The sequence below is a fragment of the Chironomus tepperi genome, unplaced genomic scaffold (genome assembly GCF_022539635.2).
Source record: "Chironomus tepperi strain 1889 unplaced genomic scaffold, CSIRO-AGI_Ctep_v1 contig_262, whole genome shotgun sequence".
Taxonomy (NCBI): domain Eukaryota; kingdom Metazoa; phylum Arthropoda; class Insecta; order Diptera; family Chironomidae; genus Chironomus; species Chironomus tepperi.
Genome location: NW_027226384.1, coordinates 1,184,547 through 1,207,050, shown reverse-complemented (window position 1 = coordinate 1,207,050; position 22,504 = coordinate 1,184,547). Strand labels below are relative to the sequence as shown.

The 22,504-nt window shown below is 33.9% G+C and overlaps 1 protein-coding gene across 2 annotated transcripts; it reads left to right on the top strand.

Annotated features, from left to right (window-relative positions):
* The first annotated feature begins 4,388 nt into the window (after nt 1–4,388).
* On the top strand, nt 4,389–11,876 carry LOC139091919 (regulator of G-protein signaling 7-like). Of its 2 annotated transcripts, none has more exons than XM_070642168.1 (10): nt 4,389–4,403; nt 6,346–6,694; nt 7,273–7,476; nt 7,537–7,771; nt 8,419–8,642; nt 9,771–9,832; nt 10,412–10,516; nt 10,585–10,666; nt 11,093–11,136; nt 11,198–11,876. In XM_070642168.1, exons 2-10 carry the CDS (start codon nt 6,494–6,496, stop codon nt 11,520–11,522), a joined length of 1,482 nt encoding a protein of 493 aa, XP_070498269.1. In that variant the 5' UTR covers nt 4,389–4,403; nt 6,346–6,493; the 3' UTR covers nt 11,523–11,876. The 2 variants fall into 2 exon arrangements, with proteins under 2 accessions (XP_070498269.1, XP_070498270.1); XM_070642169.1 differs by having other exon boundaries at nt 4,395–4,403; nt 6,433–6,694.
* Nucleotides 11,877–22,504: the final 10,628 nt, after the last annotated feature.

Genomic DNA, 22,504 nt, shown 5'->3' with positions numbered 1-22,504 from the left:
TTGTGAATTTTTGGATGAATTTTAATGAAATGTTGCTTAATTTTTGAGGATTTGATAATTTAGTAGTGACGGTTAGTAGCTTTAGGATACTATATAGGTAATAAGGAATGGCTATAGTGATGCAAGGTGAAATCACGAAGTAATGAGCCATATGCACTTCAATTCTTATTGTCTGTAAAATCTATTGCACTATTCAGGAAAGATACGATGAAGAAGAAATTGCCGAAATTCCGGTATCAGGCTAGTTTAGTTCTGAATCCGAGTCAAATTAGAAGAAATCTTGCTTCAAGACAATCAAATCGACCTGGGGCTGGATTTTTGGTCATTTTCCCGCCATTTGCTTTCCGGGAATACTTACTGACTTACTAACTGAAATCATGTTCTTATCTGAGCCTAGGTCACAACAAAAGACAGTCCATCTTACTCTGTAAGTGGCTCTGTCACCTATTTTGTAAGAAATTCTCAATTTTAACTTCAAACGCACATTATTTGCCTAAAAATGTGTCAAAAATGGCCTAAACGATGCCATAAATGGACCTCCATGTCTCGTCATCTACGCATTAACATTAGAATGTCCTAGCTACTACTTTGTGCTACTCAAGATAAAAGTCAAACGTAAGCCACTGAATAGAACTACCTACTTACTAGTCCTAGTTTTCGAAAATTTGAAAATCCGAAGCATAATGATTAAAATCCTTAAATTATTGATAGTATAATTAGTTGCACAATTTGAGACATGTTTGTACCTCTTAGGGTTCGAAATATATTTAATAATAGAATTGTTCAAAACTGACTATTAGTTCCATAATTTTGCATATTATCTCCAAATTCATCAACATCATCGACAAAATTCAGAACATAACATTCGAGATGTTGTGTCACACATCCTCAAAATTACAAAAAAATTTCTGCAACCCCTGAACATCAACCATCGACCAGAACTGCTTTGGCTCCTCCTCTCTGTTCATGATTGGTCGATCTGCGACTGTGTGTAAAAGTCTCTATTACACAGCAAGTTTGAAGAAGATTCATGACGAAAAAAGATTTTGTTTCCTTCTTCTTCACTTCTTCTGTTTATCGAATACTTTTTTTTTGTGACTTTCTAGCAATTATTCTGGCAACAATTTAATGATATGAAGAAAGGTTTTAGTGGAAACGCAAGAAAAAGAAGGAAAATTTTCTTAATTGAGTTTAAGATTTAGTGCTAAGCTATGCACATTTTCTTGACCTTTTTATGACTGTATTTATGTGTTTGTCTGAATATAAATTTATTGCATTTGTTGCTGGATTGAATATTTAATTAAAGTTTTTTTTTTTTGCGAATAAAAAGATTTATCGCTTTTTATTTATTGGTGATATACAATGTTGATTATTGGGTTTTTTAGTGGTGTTAGGTGTAGATTGTGAGGATTTCTGTGTATTTGGGCATAAAGATTTTAAAGTTCTGGAACATAACCAGAAAGTTTAGAATCTTATCTTCAAAATTTGGGGCCAAAATTTGAAAATTTAGCAACATAACCTCAAAATTCGATGGAAAATTTCAAAGTAATGTATGCTACATTACAACCTCAAAATTTGGAGACATAAATTCTAAGTTCTCATACAGAATTCTCATAGTCAACATAATCTTCAATTTTAGTAACATAACCTATAAATATGTCAGCATAACCTTAAAAATTCAGTATCATAACCTCAAAAATTGTCAAAATTACAGTGAATTTCAGAGAAAATGTTAAAATTTTGCAGTATAAACTAAAAATTTAGACATATAACCTTTAAGTATGTCAACATAACCTCAAAATTTTGTATTATAATCTCAAAAAGTTTCAAAATTGGAGTAAATTTTAGGGACAATTTCAAAATTCAGCAGTATAACCTTAAAATTTAGACATATAACCTAACAAAAATGCACATGCGACCACATAACCTCAAAAATGAGTATCATAACCTCAAAAATTTCATTCCAAGCAAAAAATCCTCTTAAAAAGTCATGAAAATTGATACTTTGTAATTAATGTGAATTATGATTCCATCACCATTTCTCACACAATTATTCTGTGTGTGGTCTCATTTACAGCCCCCACAACAACATCATCAAAAAAAAAATTAATAAAAACCAGCACAAGAAATTATGATTTTCAAGACATTAATGATATCGATGACACATGCATGTGATGAGTGAAAAATAAGAAATAATAATTTTAGTTCCTTCATCCAGATTCACTTTGACTTTCCGTACCGCATGAAAAAAAAAAAGAGTAAGGAATGCAAACTGAAACATGTGTGGAAAGAGAAATTTACGCTTCAAAGTAAATTTTGTTGTGCGAAAATTAATGGCAGTAAACTGCATAAAAATCCTCTCATTTTCATATGGTCGCAAATTTGTGAATAAATTAAAGACTTTATAATTTGCCGTTAAAGAGAAAAAAAAGAAATGTATCATATTTGCTACATAGAAGGCTTGTTTAATAGCTGAATGAAGAAGAAGACAGAAAAATATGTGTGAGGATGAATAAAAACATGAAAGAAGAACATTAAATATGACAAATAGAGGTGAAAAGAAGGAAGTGAAGAGTACTTGTGGATAAAATGGGGATTATCGGAAAAGCTGTTGAGTTGAAGACTTGATGGAATCATGTGGCTGGCAGTTCTCAAGTGGAATAATTCAGGTTCAAGTTTGTTGAGATTTTTCGTAGATTTGTAGATTAAATTTGATTGTTTTGAGTTGTGCTGGTCATACTTTATATACTTCAAAAACACGAAGTCTTGACATTAAGGCAAGTTACTCGGAATACCACGAATTAAATTTAGAGCTCTCTGTAGGATATAACAATAAGGCTTTTTACAAGTAATCATTCTAAATTTGTGGCAAAGCATCCTCTTGAGTATCAGTCTGAAGTCATTAACATGTAATCAGAGCTCGAAGTTGACTTAGATTTTTATGGAAAAGTCGGTTCAAATCAGCTCAAATTCATCAAAATTTAGACTCGATTTTGAGCTCCATTGACTATTTGTTTTCGAAAATCCCTTGCTTGGTTGCGTTGTGGTTTCGTTCTTAGTGACTTAATAATTGCACTCTTACCGTTCATGGGTTCGAGTCTCAGATTAGAAAATTCTTAAGTTGTCCTTTTACGAATTATATGTCTTTATAATATCGTTGAAGATGGGGTCTACAATAAACTGAAGGTCTAGGTCTGAGTGCCGTGTAGGGTTTTTAAACGCTTTTAAACCAACATAGTAGATGTTGGTTGGTTGGTTGGTCATAATCATTAATCTTGGGTTTATAATGAACTGAATCTCGAGATTGATCCTGGGGATCATTTCTGAGGTTGAACCAAGCGCGATGGCTTGCCCTTCGCTAACCTTAACTAGGCTTCAGTCTAGAATTCAGTCTACAATCATCAATAGCTTTGTGTCGCGTAGACTGCATAGATCTGGATCTGATGGTTAAGGTCAACCAATTTGATGACCTTAAATTGTCATCTCGGAACAAAAATTATTCAGTAAATCTAGCTTAAAGATTGGCAGAAGTTAAAAAGAAGATTGTTTGAATTTTGATCTGATTCTAAATTTGTGGCTTAGCATCCTCTTGAGTATCCGTGAGAAGTCGTTAAATCAGAGTTCATTAATTTAGAGATCAGAGAATCAGAACTCGGAGTCGACTCAAAATGTATTTTGTAAAGAAAAGTGGATTTGAATCGTCTTCACTTCATATAAAATTTGAGTCGACTTCGAGCTCTATTGCCTATTTTTGCCAAAAATCCCTTTAAAACTCCAAAAACGAATGAATAATTCATTAGAACACATCCAGTCCATTAATCATTATTTGCATCCCAATACCGACCAAACAATCCTTACTTGATGTTTTTCCGTCTTTTAAAAACTCATAATTAGATACATTTGTCAAGAACCCTTATTCTGTGAAGCATAATTAGTAGAAATACTTCCAACTCTAGCTCTATATTTAATAATAAAAAATCATAAAAATTCCACAACATTTAAAAATTGCAAGATATTCATCATTTCCAATTCCCTTTTGACATGTCACAGTTTGCCGCCTCAAAATTTTTTTCATCCAACAAGCACATGTGAATGTTGTTGTGTATGCTGAACATTTCATATATATCAAAATAAATACAAAAAAAAAAATTGAATATCACTTTATGTGATACATTTTTCCATAGAAATTCCAGTCAATTGAGTTATCACTTGTTATAGTCCAGCACTGTACATCACGTGACATGCGCAATATCCAATTTTCCACAATTTTCTCTCAAAAACATTGTTTTTTGCTCGCGATGTGAGAGAAAAATTGGAAATGAACAGAAAAAAAGCCTCAATTCGTAAGAAGCAGAAGCAAAAAACTTTTTTTCTCATAAAGTGAAAAAAGCTCGACGAAGCAGGTACAGATAGTGAAAACTGAAATAATTCATTTTTTGTGTTCGGATATAGTTTAGCCACTTAATTAAGTCTATTAAAATTTTTAATTGATGGATTAAAACGATGAGAAGATTATCAGTGGATTAATGTAATGGATGACTAAGTGCCATAAAAAAAGAAAATTTTTTGTTCTGTTCATTTGTGGCGAAGTTGAAAAAAAAAAATCGATAAATCAGGAAAGGAAGGAAAAAAGACGACACAGCAAGGAGAAAAAAAAAGTTTTTTTTCCCAGTTTTTTTTTTCACAATTTAATTGCAATTCATAGCTTTAGATTCAGTTTAGAGATTAGGGTCAATTACACTTGAAACTACATTAGTCTATATCCATAGTGCGAATAATCTTCTTATCTACGATAGTCAGTCAGGTGTAAAAATACACACAAAATCTAAAATGTGGATGTGACATAAAATATTCATCTCATGAGACTTTCTTTTAAACTTCCTGCCTTTTTTTTATCATGTCTTAAATTTTGCACAATTTTTTTTTTGGATTGATTCTCAGTGGATATACGTCACTTTGTCAAATTCGACAATTCGACAAATTTTCGATATAAAAAAATTTAATAGCATTGGAAATCAAAATGTCATTAAATGTATTGGCTCGGCCTTGAACCTTAGTTCACCTTTCATGGATGGAATAGAAATTGGGTTGGGCATTCGTACAGCACATCAGTTAAAGACATGAAACATTATAACATGGGTTGATGTCTACTTAATGGTGGTCATGTTGCTATGTTTGGTGGATTTTTATTAGTTTTAAGCCTGTTGTGAGTCATAGTTATTGGTGCTTTGACTATATTATGTATTTTTGAGTGCTGTAGACATGAAAAGTAGTCAAAATATTTAATTTTGATGCAATACTACACATAAATTAGTGTCGAGTATCCTTCAATGATTCTCAATTCTTGAGGAAGGTATTCTTTACTGCTGGACATCTCAAACTATGCTTTGCGACATACTAATGCAGTTTTTTTGTATCAAGGATGGCATATTGACATTGTGAGCTCCACAGGCCACGACTCACAGATTTCCCATCACTATACCAATGTGTTGTGTGCCAGAAGCTTCAGGTCTTTTTCAAAATGTATGGCAACACATCAAATGTATGCTGAAAGCATCTTAATGACTATTTTTGGACCATTTCAAAGTCAAAATGAAAGAAATAAGCCCGTTAGGATACGGATTCATGTCATTCAGATTTACAAGATTATAAGCCTAAAGTTCGACTTAATGAGATTCGAACAAGGGTTATTAACTAGGGTACCAACCGAATTCTAGGGATTCTATAGAAATCTTTTGCTGTATCAGCCTTATTTTATTAAACAAAATCATCAAACATAACCTCGATCATTGCTTTCAGGCCAATCTACTCAAAATTTGCTCAACAATCAATACTAGAAATCAAAGATACAGATCAATTACTGTATTATATGGAATCGAGTCGATTCAAATCAAGCTTTTCATACAAAATCCGAGTCGATTTCAAGTTTTACCAGAAATGAATGTGTTGACTTGGATTCAATTTCTTGGGTGTATTTCAAATGACTTGCATCTTGTCCAAGGCATTTTCACACTTCTGAGGAGCTGTTCTGTTAATACTTTCATTACTTTCCTGTTAAACCTGATGGTTAGGGATAGTTGACCTGATTTACACAGTGGAAATTCTGAAAATTCAATTCCTCATTTCCAAAAACTGTTTGTTATTCTTTACCGTAATAAATGAACAGGCACTAACCAGTTTAATCTTTCACTATTCCATAAGAATCAATCCAATCCATAAAAATGCATTCACAATCTATCTCTCACCTCTCAATAAACTTTTCCTAACTCATTCTACAAAAATTTTTCTTTCTTCTTTTTTCCTGCTAACAACTTTTTTTTTCACCCCCTATAATCTAACATCCAGAACAACATAAAAATCACATAAAATAGACTAGAAATAGAAGCAAAAAAAAAACATATTTTTATTTGTTATAAAAATTTTAACTAAAAGTTTAGAACGAAGCGACAATCATATCGAGCTGGGTGACAGTAAAACAGAAAACACGAAGAAAATGGTCACAATTTCGACCACTTCGGAGGATAAGACATCAAATTGTGTAGCGACTCCGAAGAAGAAACAAATGGCATCGACAACATCAAATCAAACGTCGACATCATCGGGTACGGTAGCGGGTAATAGTACATCATCATCATCATCAAATACTGAGAATAATTCTGACCAAATGGCACCGAATATATTAGTATATAAGAAAGTAAGTCAAATGGAATCGTCATCCGTTTCCATAAATATTCATGGTGTTTTATTTATAGACACAGTACATGGAATATAAAAAATGACGTGGGATTGTTCACGAATGATGTGTAATGTTGTAAAGTGTTGTGAAATTCATGAGCAACACAATGTTGTTGCTAAGGTGTCGCTAGGTTGTTGCGTTGACGGCATGACGTCGCTATGTCAGCGTGAAGACGGCATGACGTCGCTACGTGGCCGTGTTGTCGACATGACGTCGTTATGTAGCCGCGTTGATGTCATGACGTGACGTTGCTACGTCGACGCGTTGACGGCATGACGTCGCTACGTTGCTGCGTTGACGACATGACGCGATGTTGAGGATATGTGGTCGCATTGTCAGTGACGAATGATTCAGGCCCATTTTACAAAAGTGCAATTTCCCACATGTGCTGTTAGTTTATGACAAAGAGTTTTATGACTAAATTCCAAAAATCCCATTCATCAACACACATCATTTATGAACGATTCCCCAAAAAAAGGAAATATCATAATTACGACAAATCATGAATGTAATTAACATGAATATTTTATTTTTAGATGGAAGCAATCATTGAGAGAATGCAAGCGGAAAATGGCGGTGTGACTGTACGAACCGTTAAGGCATTTATGTCAAAAATCCCATCAGTTTTCAGTGGTGCTGACCTAATAAGTTGGATATTAAAAAATCTTGATGTTGATGACGCCCAAGAAGCATTACATCTCGCATACTTATTAGCATCACATGGTTATTTATTTCCAATCGTAAGTCGTGACTTCTTATTTTTATATCATGATAATGTAATTAACATGACATTAATGTAGGACGATCACTATCTGACGGTCAAAAATGACAATACATTCTATCGATTTCAAACACCTTATTTCTGGCCATCAAATTGCTTCGAACCAGAAAACACCGATTATGCTGTCTATCTTTGTAAACGTACAATGCAAAATAAAACTCGTTTGGAATTGGCTGATTATGAGGCTGAAAATCTCGCAAAATTACAGAAAATGTTTAGTCGAAAGTGGGAATTTATATTTATGCAGGCAGAAGGTATGTGTGACTTGATTTGGTTAATGCAGTGGTGGGCGACCTATGATGTGTCATGGCACACCTTGATAATAAGCCATGGTTTAAAAACACAGGGCATGTAGCTTGTGACACTTTCAACATCATATGGTATGTCGCGGCACACATGTTGCGCACCACTGCCTTAATGATTCCCTAACGGCAGTGATAGGCAACCTGTTTTGTGCAACTACACACCTTGATAGTAGGTTACGACCGACGCTACACACGACATGCAAATCATGGCACTTTACACCGCAGACGACATGCCGCAGCACACAGATTGCCTACTAGTTCCCTATTTGTCCCACGGCATACCCCAGTGCCGCGACACACAGGAATACCTAATTGTTTGTGTCATGGCATGTCATGATAGTAAGCTTCCACATGCGACTCATGGCACTTCACGACACGACATGCCACATCACACAGGTTGCCCACCACTTCCCCTAATTGTCACTTGATACATCATTAAAGTCATTATTTGACAGTAATTTTGGCATCATCAAAGGTGTAAAATTCACAACTTAATGGCTTTTATAATTTTTGTGTGCCCATAAATATTAATTATGTGTAAATTGCCAATCATATTTTATTAATTGTCATATTTCAATTCTCTCCTCCTTTTGCAGCACAAAGTAAAGTTGATAAGAAACGTGATAAATTAGAACGTAAAGTATTAGACTCACAGGAGCGGGCATTTTGGGATGTCTTCCGACCAATGCCCAATAGTATTAATACGACTGAAGTTGATATTAAAAAAGCATACAGGAAAGGTGGATCATCGCTTGGTTCGGGCAGTTCGGGTTCAACACGTGTTCATAATAATCTATCCGTCGAGCAATTAACTCGTCATGTAAGTATTTTGTGTATTTGTTGAGATGCACATGTTGTGTGCTGTTGTTGCTTGCAAGTTGTGTGGAAGTTGAATGGAAGTAAGAGGTGATGTGTGTATATACTTGCCCGAACAGCACAGGATGGTTAATCGATCCAAAATTTGGCAACAGGATTGCGTGACTCTGTCAAAGGTAAAGTCAGATTTTATCAACGGAATCAAGTCAGTCACGCCAGTCTGTTGCCGAATTTCGGATTTTTAACAGATTTGTGCCATTATGCTTTAGAGAATTCGGAACTTGATGCACTAAACCAGTGTTGTCCAAACTTTTCTATGTCACAGCATACTTATGTGGTCAGCCGCGTCCGGAACCACACACGGCATGATAAATTTTGGCATCACACTAGTGTGCCGTGACACACAGTTTGGATTACATTGCACTAACTTCTGAATATGATGCCAAGTCACATCTGAACTAACATGCTCTATGTCTAGCACAATGATCAGTCACTATAGACACTCCAATGTTCCATCAAGGTCCAGTAATTCAAGTACCGTACTTTTGAAGTGTCTGACCCTTATTTAAGCATGTTATAGATATTTATGACCAATTTAACTGTGATTCCATCAATATTCGATCTCAAATACTCAAACATCTTCCAATCTGGTCACTAAGGTGACATCCATTGCATTCTAGAACAATTCTAACAATACCCAAAGCATTATGTCATAGCCAAGTCATAGCTCATGTGCATAGTTCACATTATTTCCATATTAATACATCCTTCCTCGAAATCCTTCTATTATTTTTTCAGTATCAAATGCTTTATGCTTTATTCTATAGAAATAAATGCCCAGCCTTTTGTGCTCCCACACTCTAATTACGAAAATGTCAATAACTTATTAACAAGACAACTTCTTGGTATTTTTTTTCCTCAGCTAAAATAAGAGCTCAAAAAAAAAATTGATAAACATGCCATTTCTCTACATGATATTAAGCCCCACACAAACCTGTATAGCACATGAAATTTTAATTTATTCATTCTGCCTTAAAGTTCTTGCTTTTTTAATGTTTTGTTAACGCACATAAAAAGTAAATTTTTTGTCATCATAAAACTAAAACCCTTGACTATTCTATTCTAATTTTAGGTTCAAATGCTGAAATTGAAACTTGAACGTCGGACTATAAAAATATCCAAAGTTGCTGAATCGTAAGTTATGGAGGATTGAGGCTTAGATACTTCTGGGAAGAATGATTTTCATTATTTAAGAATGTTGAGAAGTGATGGAGAATTTTGGAGGCAGTTCCGTCTACTTCTTCAGTTAGAACAGTGTTGTTTAAATGTTGCTAGACCACGGCACGTCTTGGTAGTAAGCCACAAACGTAACACGACATGTGTCGCGGCACAAATTTTGAACAATACTGAACTACAATGTCAATCTGTTCCCAAAGTTTCTAAGCCTCCCAAAAATAATTCAAATACCGAGCAGCACAATGAAGATCATTGGCTGAATCATTCCCGATCAGCACAAACTCATTAATGGCAACCAAGTGGCTATTGCCTTCAAGTGGCAATTTTCATGATAGTTGCCATAAAACCTGCCATTCTGATGTCATGTGGCCGTTACTTGGATTCCATAAAGAACTTGTGCTGATCAGGTTGTGTCCACGTCTTGCCTACACACGACAACATAGCAGCACCCTTACAACCTCCGTTGTGCTGCTAAGGAATCACCCAAACCCATCTCAACATTTCTAACAATCTTTCCTTTCTTCCTCTTCTTTTCAGTTACATTTCATACTTCGAACAATATCGGGAATATGATCCCTTCTTAACGCCACCTGAATATCCAAATCCATGGACGACCGATAGTACAGAATTCTGGGAAATGAAGTGAGTTGATTTACATATTTTATTAGACTTCAAACTAATTCAATATTTATGAACAAAATTTATTACAGCAAAGAGATTTCGTTGAAACGAGTCAAACGTTGGGGCTTTAGCTTACGTGAGTTGTTGAAGGATCCTGCGGGAAGGGAACAGGTAAGATTTGTTGAGATTGAGGATGATTTTGAGAGGAAAGGGCAACTTGGTTAGAATTGAATAAGTAGAGATTTGGTTAGATTGGGGAATATGAGGAGAAGTGGGTCAATAGCGTAGTGGATTCGTAATTTTGGATTTCACTGCTTTAGACCGACCCAGCAGTCATGGGTTCGAGACTCGGCATGGGTGAATTTTTACTTGTCCTTTTTCGAGTCATATGCACTGGAAATGATGCTCAAAACACCCTTGAATGCTTCAAACAGTAAGATTACGTCATAAGCAGCTCCGTGAGAGTTTGTTGAGCCTGGTCACATAGTCGGCTTATGGAGCAGTTGTTACTAGCTAACCAAGTTGTGTCTTCTTCAATTTTCTACCATATTAATAATTGATATGACATTAATACTTAATATTCTTATTCGATACCAGTTTGCAAAGTTTTTGGATAAAGAATTTAGCGGAGAAAATTTGAAGTAAGTCAAGAATTTTCTATTTTCATCAATTTAAATCCTTACAAATTTCCTCAATTTGTAGATTCTGGGAGGCGATACAAAACCTAAAATCATTACCACAATCACAAGTAAAGGAAGCAGCCAAGAAGATATTTGATGAATTTTTAGCACAAGACTCACCATGTCCCGTAAATGTTGATTCAAAATCCGTTGAATTAGCAAAAGCAGCACTCACAAATGGACCGAGTTTCTTCTGTTTTGATGTTGCCGCTGAGCATATTTATTTATTAATGAAAAATGACAGCTATCCACGATATTTAAGATCTGATATTTATAAGGAATGCTTAAACGGATCGAAGAAAAAAGTCAAATCAATTCCAAATCTCTTTGGGAAAATTCAACGATAAAATGTCGATCGTAAATTTATGAGATCCACTTTGTGTCACGGGTAAAATCAATGAAAAAAATAAAAATAAAATAAATCATATTGCATACATTAAAAATTTAGTAAATATGATACATCAACACATTCAAAACACACATACACACACACAAATTTGAACGCATAAAATTTATGAAGAATTTCAATCAAGTCATACTTTTAGTTATAATTTTTAAAAGAATTTCAAATTTTTAAAATGACAATTTACAATTTACAAAAAAAAGTACATTCCGTATTCCACGCGGAAGTTTAAAAATGATATTATAAATCATGGATGATTTTGAGGGAATGATTAGAATATTTTGAGATTACAAATGGCAAGTTGGAGAATTTTTTTGAATTTTTATAGTTTTTAATAATTGAATTTTAAAATGGAATTATTCAAAAATTCCATTCAGCAAATTATTAATGCCATTCTTTTTATGATATGATAACTCCATAGTCAAATACTTATGAATTCCATGGTTAAATGTGCTTATGGACTAAATTGTGGCTTTTTGGCAAAATTAAAGGAAATTTTAAGATTTATCCGAATTGAACTCATTTTTGTCTAAACTTCAACATCCAGGAGCATAAGCTTCAAGATTCTAACCTATATAAAACCAAAATATGATAATTTCTAGATACTCAAAATGCATTTCTAGTTGGTACATTGAATACTCTTTATAAACAAACCCCAAAGTCATAAGAACTAAAATTTAGACCTTAGAATTCTGTAAATTGTGGCTTAGCAAAGCTACTTGGCGCCCCGTGGAAATATGCACAACATCCACTCTTTATGCTTTCTTTATAAACCGAATGTCGATTGGTTTCGGAAATTTAATTTATTTTCAAAATGAGAATGGATTGTCTGATTTCTATTCCCATATTATACCTTCCATTCTCCCCACCCATGGTGGAGGCAGGGGCTAGGAATTAGTTGAAGGGGTGATCGACAAAATTAAGTAGGGTTTTTATTTTTCCACCAAAAGACCCTAGAAAATTGAAGAATTTCTCCAATTAGAATCCTCAAACCTTGCTTCTCCTCCTGAGTACGCTCCTGGTGGGAGGTTAACTATTCAATCTCCTTCCAATTCCATTTCCTAGCAGGCAAAAAGCATTTTGTCGAGAGCTCACCTTGAATATACTAAATAAGCATGCTCTTGAGCGTTGCTCTGCAGCTTAGTTTGCTCTTAAGATCACGCTTTTTGCCTGCTTAATATTAAGTTCCAAAAGAGTCATCAATAATCCCCTTAGTTCCAACACCCTCGATAAACAAAAAGTCCATGGAACAAAAAAAAGGTATTAAATTTGCAAACAAAAATCGAAAGGAATCCCATCAATAAAACATAAAGTTGAAACAAAAACAGACAAAAAAAAACTTATTAAAAAAAGTTAAAAAATACACACACAAAAAAAAAAGATTTTTTGAATGTATGTAGATAATAATAATAGAGAAAAATAGCAGCTTTAACTGGTTGATTTGTGGCTGAATTTTTTGAAAGTATAAATTGTACCTTGATGATGATTGAGAGCTTTGGGCTGGGAGCTATCGGTGATGGTGTCAAGGAGACAGGAATTTTTCTATCATGTTGAAGTGGAATTAAATTGAAAATAGATGGGAAATGTTGAATGTGTTCTGATGGCTATTGATATTCAGTTATTGCACAAGCAAGAAATTTTTATGAACTCTTTCTAACTATTAGAGACACTGTAGTGTTGAGACAATTCTCATAGAGATTCTAGTCTAGTCTAACCAAGTGTCAGAGTTCTCAAATTCCTGGGGTCGAGTTCTTATCCCTAACTGGGATATCCTACCATATCCAAGATATCCTACGATTATCCGGGTAATAGGCCTATCCTACTTACTCTACCTACTGTTCTCCCTAGGTAAGATAGTAAGTTAGGATAATATGATAGACTATCCTAACTGGGTATGGCAATCCAGTGTATCCCAGGGTAGAATTGAGATACTGACCTAGATATGATAAAACCTTCATTTATGCCGTGAAAATCATGGTGACATTAACAAAATTACTCTAAATAAGTGGACCTATAAAAGTGAACTCTATACTAAGTTTTGAAAATATGGAGAAACACTATTCTTCGTGAATCCTTTGCATTAAAATAATGATGCAAAATAAAAATTTGTGATAAAAAAATTGAGTTTAACTCAAAAAAATCCCCACCCAAAAAAGTCCTTATCAGAACAATAATTCTCTAATAATACTGAATGTGGTTTCTTAACAATATTGTGTTTGTAGCCAGAACTCGAAGTCATATGGTTGAAGTCGACTCGAAGTCGACTCTTTTTTTTCTGATCGACTCGACTCGACTTCGAGCTCTGTTTGTAGCTTAGTACGGTGAGGAATTGGCTGAAAATCAGGCTTTTAGGCTCTGACGTCGCGCTTGTCTGAAGCCGGATTTTCAGTTATTTTTTCCGCCACGTTCCTTCCTGTTAGTTTCAAAAAATTTCAAAAAAATCTTCAACAAAACTGCAAATCACCTCAAAAAGCTCTCAATATCATCGACTCTTGTACAATTTTCCTGACTAAGCATGATGAAATGAATGAAAGGCAACAAAGAATAAAAACATGAAATATATTGAGATAAATTTAAATAAATAAAAAAAATTCCATGAAAAAATAAAGTCGCGATAAAAATGGTTGATAATTTACAAATTTTAAAAAATGACATAAAAGAGATAGTAAGTTAATAAGACAAAAAAAAAAAAAAATTGAGAATGAATAAATGAAACATTTGATGTTATATATTATTCTAGATGAAGGAATAAATCAAGATACAAAAAAAAAATTGATGAAAAATGATAAAATGTTATAAAAATATTTTCTTTTTTATGCGAACCTTAACTTTACAGCCTTTACTGCAGGGGTGCACAACCTTTTGTCGTCGCGCCACATCTTAGTCATAAGTCTAGGCCAAAACCGCACACAATAAACGGTTTATGAATTTTCTCAAATTATTTGTCGGCTCTAACGTACCCCGGCACACAGGTTGACCATCTCTGCATCACCAATACCATCGGTCGTCATAGAAATCCCATAAAGCTTCCTCAATATTCCATACACATAAATTCTCTCTCTCACTCACTCAATATAAACAGCTTTTAATGCCACATGTCAACAGTGCAACAGTTGATGTCACACAACAATCACACAACAGTTGCTCTCATCTCATTTCCTCTCTTACACATCACATACTCTATGTGTGCTGGCGATAACAGTAGAAAAGAAAAAAAAAGTTTCTTATTTTTTGCCAAAGCGAAAATTAGTTCGGTGTGAAAAATTAAGCAGCGTGCAGCATCGGAGAAGATTGTTGTGCATTAAAAATATATTTTATCATTAAATTGATAACAGAAAAATTTAAAGGACATTAAAGTTAGATAGTGAAGTGGATTATTGAGTAGGAAAAAAGCTCAAAAGTTTGGGAAAATAAAGATTTAAATAATTTGAGAGGAAATCTTCCAAAAGTTCCGTAAAAAGTTTTTTTTTCTGCATCTCTGTGAGATAAAAATATGGCGTCGTCATTTGAATCTACGTATCAGCATAAAGCCAGAGCTCAGAGCTGTCCAAGACCGAAGAATTTTCCAGGTTTGTACAGAAAAAAATCTTTGAAATTCAATTGAGTTTAGGAATTTTTCCGTCTTCGTGAAGCTTCCGAGCCCCACCTCTAAGCTTTAATTCCTTTATTTACATATAAACTTGATTTCCTTCCCTCATTGAATTTCAATGATGAATTTTATTAATTATTTCCAAGTCACACACAACGACGACTATTAACATCCCAAAAATAACAACAACAAAAACAACACAAAAAAATGTCAAATGGTTCAATTACTTTGAAGGAAAAGTCACTTATTTATTATTTTTATTTTTTCTATATTTACATTTCTCTTTTTTTTCGCGATATTTATAATTATAAAACTCTCACGACGATCGTCAGACGACAAAATTTTTTTTCTTACTTTTCGATTCTAATATTAGTCATCATTATCGTCCCGCGTTCACCGAAATTTCGTTACAGTTTTTGTTTCAATTGAGAGCGTGTATCTATTTATTTACATACAAAAACGTGAAAATAAGAAGGATTTAATCTTTTTTTTGAGGGGGGTCGTTTATGAATGATGTGAGGTATTAGAGAGATTTGATGCTTTAATAGGAAAATGGTAGAAAAATCCAAGATTCCAGACTATCAAATGAATTAAATTAGTGATAGTTTTGGTTCAAGAAGGGTTCAGGGGCTAAGGACTAGAATTTAGGGTTCATGGACTCAAGAATAGAATAACTGCAAACATGGAATACCTTAGACTGGGATTTGACTAGAAGTATTTCAATCAGCTTGCTTGAGTATAATCAATCAATGAATTGATACTCAATAAATTGATTGATTCACCCAAGCATGTTTGGATAGACTAGCTATATTAGAGCTATCCGATACTAGAGATACTCAATAATAGGTTTGCTTTAGGCTGGGGGAACTCTAGATAAGAGATACTTTAGACTAGGATTAATGTAGATATAGGTTCTCTTAGAGTTCGTTTACTACTTGATTAGGAGCCTGTCAACTAGAATTGAACCAAATTAGAATTACTCCAGATTAGGAGCATAGATAAGTGTTACATCAGACTTTAGAAATTGCATCAGTTTATGAATACCCTAGCCTTAGACAAGTGATACACATAGGAGTATTCAGATTAATGATCAGTTAGGATGATATCCCGGTCTTAATATCTTCTAGACAAAAGGGAGAATACCAGATTACCAGGATAAGATTCAATTGACTAGTTGAACTATAATAAGGCTACTCTTGGGCTCCCCAGACTTTGTTTACTCTAGAATAGGGTTCTGATACAGACTATGAAAATAGGAATCTCATAGTGTCGTCTAATAATCAATCGCTGTAGTTTGCTTCCAATCTCTTCTAATACGATTGATGCGAACATATGATCCCCACAGTCAAATTTTCAAAAAACGTCATTTAAGAACGTCCCCTTTATTTCATTTCTCACTGTTGACTCTGAAGTGGTTTTGCCAAAATGAAAAATAATTTTTCGAATGTGTACTGCGAATTTTCTTATTATTTGCAATAAAAGATGAATATCACGAAGAGAAAATTAGATGAAATGAGAACATTAAAAAAAATTATTCATTTATTTATATGTGAAGGTTGCCAGAGATTGAATTAGGGGAATGCATTAATTGTCTCAATTAGATTTTTGTGAAATTTATGGGTCATATGTTTGGGATGAGATTGAATTTATGGAAGTATGTTGTGCATTTATTCAAATTGAATTTTTTTGAGGTGATGGCTAGATGTTTTAGACTTATAAGGTAGAATTGGTTTTATGCAATTTTTAAGTGGCACCATATAGTCACTCCAAAATTGTTCCGTCGTGAAATTAATGGAAAAAAGTTAAAAATGCTGTTTGTTGTCCCTGACGGCAATATGATGGCTCTTGATTAGCACTGTTTAGTCAACAGGGCATCGTCTTGTCGTTAAAATTGACGTTAAAAAGTCTAGCGGCACCCGAGCAGCACAGAGTTGTTGCTAGGATGTCACTAGGTTGCCGCTACGTCACTAGGGCGCTGTTATGTCATTCGGGCGCTTTAACGTTGCTCCTGACGGCAACATGTAACGGTTTCCTCATCGGCATGCCGCATCGTGATGTTTGGTACCGTTTATGATATTTTAAGGCACTTAAAGAGGCTCGCTGCACCTTGCTACTCGGGATTGTTAGATGTTTTTGTTGTTAGTTGCAACAACCGTCACAATACCGTAACAGTATCATTAATTCTAAGCCTGTTAAGCTCCTTAGGGATAAATGTTCATAAGAGTAATTGGAAGAGTAAGCCTTCAGCGAAGACACTCCAAATGTCATTTTAAGTGCCATTTGATCAAGCCATAAAACTGTTTTCCTGAATTATTTCAATAAATTCATCCTTGAATTACTGAATTTTTCCATAACCCAATAAGTCTCACTATAAGCAGTAAAATCACAAATTACAAATTTCCATTCAATCACTAGTGCCATTTATGTGCAATATCCAAGCTGTCTCTTATTGAAAACAATTGATTTGAATTCCATCAACTCCCACATCATTTACAGCAAATCAATAACCAATAAGCTCAAAAAAATTACATTTTAATTTTCAATTCCGAAACTTATCAATGTGCTGATCTTTAATTCCCCCTCACTGAGATGCCGTGACATGGCAGAACCTTCTTATTTTTATTTAGAATAAGAATCCATTCTTTATCTAGTAATATCCATCAATTTCCATTTTTCATTTCCATACAAATGCTCAACACTTCCATCCAACCTTAGCACGTGCCAGTTGTAATGCTATAATACCTGCCATTCATAAAATATATGACTAAATTTCACATGTGAGCTCTACTAACATAAAAATCTGAATTTTACTTCCATTCTATTCGTGTTTGCCTTTTTTTATTTCTCACTCATGACTATTGATGGGTAGGATATAGTAATTGTTATGGATGATCATGTTCAAGTACATAAAATGTTGCTTAAAATTTGTTTATTATTTTCAAAACTATACCGCAAAAAAAAGAAGATTGTTTGATCAATATCCAGTGATAATTTCAATATTTTATTCTTCACTTTTAATATGAAAATTTGTTCTGTGAACGAATGAGTGAGGATTCTCGTCGTTGTGTTGTTATTTAATGTGCTCATTCTTTTGTATGTCATTAAGTTACTAAGGAGGAATGTGGGGACCCTTATGGGGAATTTTGGGTAGATTTTCTGAATGACATGTCATGACAATGGTGTTGAAGGGACTCGTCAGGACGTCTTGATGACGGTCATGATATGCGGGTCGAAATTAGGATATGATATCTTTAATTTTGTTTAATAGCGTGCTTGGTAGCAGCACAGCGTTGTAGTATGGGCTATCGTTCGATCCAAAACGGGATAGAAACAAATCTAGAAAAAAAGCGGTTAACGACAAACAGTTCATCATATTCTGCTGCTCGGGAAAGGTTAAGACACTGATACAGTATGGCTCTCTGCCAAGTCACATGTTTGGCTATGCATTCATACCTATTCAACCAACACTTTTTCTGAAAAAAATACACAAATTACGCCTTTGATTTATTTTATAAGGCATATACCCATTTATACCTACAATAATCTTCAGCATGAAGATCTTCATATTTACATTACTTTTTCAGGAATTTTTCAAAATTTATAATCTTCAGAAGCCTTGAATTATTTTTCCTGATTCTTAAAAATAAAATGGGGACAACCCAAAGTTTGACGAAACCTATAAATTCTCAAATTGTACCTGTTGTAGTGGTGACAAAAGGTAATCAACTCACTTATTAATGGCAACATGTAAATATCAATGCACAAGCTTAGTTACCCATGTATATATTCTGGCTTCTGCTGAATTAGAGATTTTCAAGGAATTGCCTAAATAAATCCAGAAAATTGTATATAAATCTCTATTGACTGTTTAGGAACCTGATGACAAACTAGTGTGCAGCCACTGACATGAACCTTGTGTGATTATACAGGTCTGTTGCTTATTCATTTGGTTTCAACTTGGGTATGCGAGTATGTTGATCCAATGTTCTTTTTTAAAAAAACCACAAAATTCCACAAGGAAAACCCCACAACAAAAACTAAGTTAAATTGTCACACAAATTGTTGCAAAAAGAAGACTAATGAACAGAGTGCCAAAACCTGAAAATCGAAAAATTCGACATTTAATTGTCGAATTTTTCTCAAAATTCGATGTGTCATTAGGTTTAAAAATAATTTGACAGTTAGCAATTTTGTAACAAAATAAAGATATTACGACAGTTTTCATGAAATTCTCATTCTAATACAAATTTTGAAGCTTCTATATCCTCAATTCACTTGATGTGAACGTTATTTTGTGCATACTTTGTATAAAAAATTTTTGTAAACCACAAAATTCTTCCACAAGGGAAAATCCCCGCAACACAAACGAAAAACTAAAAATTGTCACGAGAAATTGTTGCAAGAAGAAGAAACTAATGAAGTTGAAAAAGAAGTCAACAGAAAAATAAACAAAGTTTTTAAATTATTTCCATTTTTACTTTTTTTATTTAACTAAACGAGAATAAATTGCTTTTTATGTTTTTTAATATAAACTTTTATGGATTGGACAAGTTTGTATGTGATGTTAATATGTAGAATTTGAGTAAAGGAATTTATGATTTACTAGGAATCTACTAGATCTACTAGAATATGAAGCATATAGGAAAATCCTCGAATAGTTCAAAATAGTTCCGACCAAAACAATACAGTTGATCGATCAAAATTCATCCCTATATCGACATGACTCTGATCCAATCCAGCACCATGCTAAAGCCACGACGGTCTAATGTCGCATTTCGGATTGATTAACCAACTTGTGCTATTCGGGAATAAGCCGCCAATTTCGATATTCAGCTTAAGAATTGACGGAAAAACTCGAGAATTTGACATTCTTCATGTCTTTAAATTAGAGACTTAACCTTAAAGGACTCGTGGGGTCGAATTGGACGCAAAAATTTAGTGTTGATCCACAAAGGAAGATGAGGATAGACCACAAAATCCCAGTACTAAATACGCTCCTGCTTGAAATGCTCTTCCTGGTTAAACTCGAAAAATCACTTTCTATTCCAAAAACCCTCTAATTACAAAATCCTCATTAAGTTGAAGCTCACCCTCAACCATTCAACAAATGACCAAATGACAATGTTTACCATAAAGAAGTCTTTTGTTTAACGACGATCCTGCTCATTTAATTAATAATTCAAAACAATCCATATCAGCAGTTGAAAAATCAGCAATTATCTGCATGCACATTATGAACAGCTGTTTACAGTAGAAATGAAAAATTGCCGGTATAATGAACCTCATTTCAGGAATAAAATCGATAAATGGAAGCAATGGGAAATGATTATTTTTTTTATTGTGTGTCAACCCTTTTTTTTGTGGAAATAAATCATAAAAAATTCAGCATGTTACATAATTTATGAATTATTGCAACATGACATTTCAAAAAAAGTCATTCGCATGCCAAATAGTTCACAGACATAGACTGTATACTGTACAGAAATTTTGTAGAAGTAGAAATAAATAAAACAATCAAAATGTGCTTAAAAGAGAAATTGAGAGTAGGAATGACGATTTGAGCGCATCATGACATAAATAGAAATGGTCACAAAAATAAAGTGGGGATCGTGCATAAGTGACGTCTATTGGTATGTCCAAATTGAGAATTTAGGACTGTTAATGTTTTATGTCATCTGGGTCTGTATGTAGAGCTATACAGAGACACAGGGTCCATTCTTCTGGTATGTCAAGTGCAGGGGAGTAATCAAAGTGAATGTCCGGGGTCAATTGACCCCATTTTGGGCATTATCATGCTACGAGTTTTTAAGTCTACAAGCTCTTTTGAGGTTCGTTTATGTAACGTGAAATTGACTTTTGTCCCTCCTATCTCGTCCTCCTCCTAGAGTGTTACGTAATAAGTGAACGGTCCCCATTCCCATATTTCCAGTATCTGGATTCATCCCTGTCATAAGACAAGCCCAAACCCCATATAAGATACTCAGCCTCCTGCAGCTCCATAACACAATTATACATCACTGACCCACGACCCCCCTCACAGACAACAATTTCTCAATTATCAACTTCCCCTCATTTCATCGATCAAAGTCAATAAAGAACAATTCAATTCAAGCTTCTGTTTATCGTGTGCGAATGCCCACATACACTTTATTTTTGTTGATATCAAATACTTTGTTGACTCGAGCACATTCGCTCATGACAATTTTTAGTTTTTGGTCACATAAAAAAAAATATTTTCACAATTAATGAATGAAAGATTAGAGCTCAAATGGATGTGTAATTTATGAGTGAGTTGATGGGACTTGTTGATGAGTTTTAGATTGAGTTATTTGATATTTAATATTTATTAGTGACAGAAGTGGAATATCAATCTTGGGCTTATAAAGGCAATTAATTGATTGACTAGATTCTGCTATTATTGGGCATCTGAATCTAGATCTTTACTAATAGGTTAGAGTATGGATGATTATTGAACCATACTTGGCTCATTCTCAAATGACAATTCTTTAAGTTGCTTCTGTTCCACTTCAATCCAAAAATTTACAGGATTCAAATAGCTTAAATGGTAAAGAACAAGTGTACAATTGCCATACCAGGTGCCCAACCAAAATACCATACCAGTGATATACTTGTACTGTACCGTTCCATAACCGAACAAAACATTCCCCTGCCTTTAAAGTAAATCCACCAAAATTTTGTCACACCTTAAACTGGATCCAGAAAGCAATTTAACAATATTAATTATCTTATGTCCCATTTTTTTATAATGAAAATTGCAATTTAAATATTCATTGGGTCAAAGCTATGAATATCGAATTACCAGGATAGATGCGAGAATTTTAATGACTTTTTTTTGTTTGTCTTTTGCATGCAAACAAAAATTAATTCTAATGAAATCATTTTTCATGACTTTTCATCAACCAGCAATATTAATTATGAGATGATTATAGTAATTGAGGACATTCTTAATTGCATTATTACTCTTCAGTCTTTTTCAAAATTTTAAGCAAGCTCGAATCGATTAATAAGTCAAAAATCTAGCTTCACGCCATTGTGACTCTGCTATGATGCTGGGTATAAAGAGTTCTTGATTTCGACAAGTTCTTTAGGATCCAGGCACTAAAAATCTAATAATTTATTGAATTTTTAATAAATAGTAAAGCTTGAACTCGACTTCAAAATCTATACAAAATCTGAGTAGACATCGAGCTTTGATAGAAAGGGTTCACAAAAGCCGTCAAGTTAGGCATGATATGCATAGTACTCAATAACAATACTAAATTCAAAAGGGTACATAATTTCATATAAAAAATCATATTCCAATGTCGGTTCCGCAT

Bases quoted from the DNA above. Each gene is read 5' to 3' on its own strand.
- LOC139091919 (XM_070642168.1), top strand. From the start codon at position 6,494: ATGGTCACAATTTCGACCACTTCGGAGGATAAGACATCAAATTGTGTA. The intron at 10,667-11,092 runs GTAAGATTTGTT...ATTCGATACCAG, and splicing joins ATCCTGCGGGAAGGGAACAG to TTTGCAAAGTTTTTGGATAA. The intron at 11,137-11,197 runs GTAAGTCAAGAA...CTCAATTTGTAG, and splicing joins TTTAGCGGAGAAAATTTGAA to ATTCTGGGAGGCGATACAAA.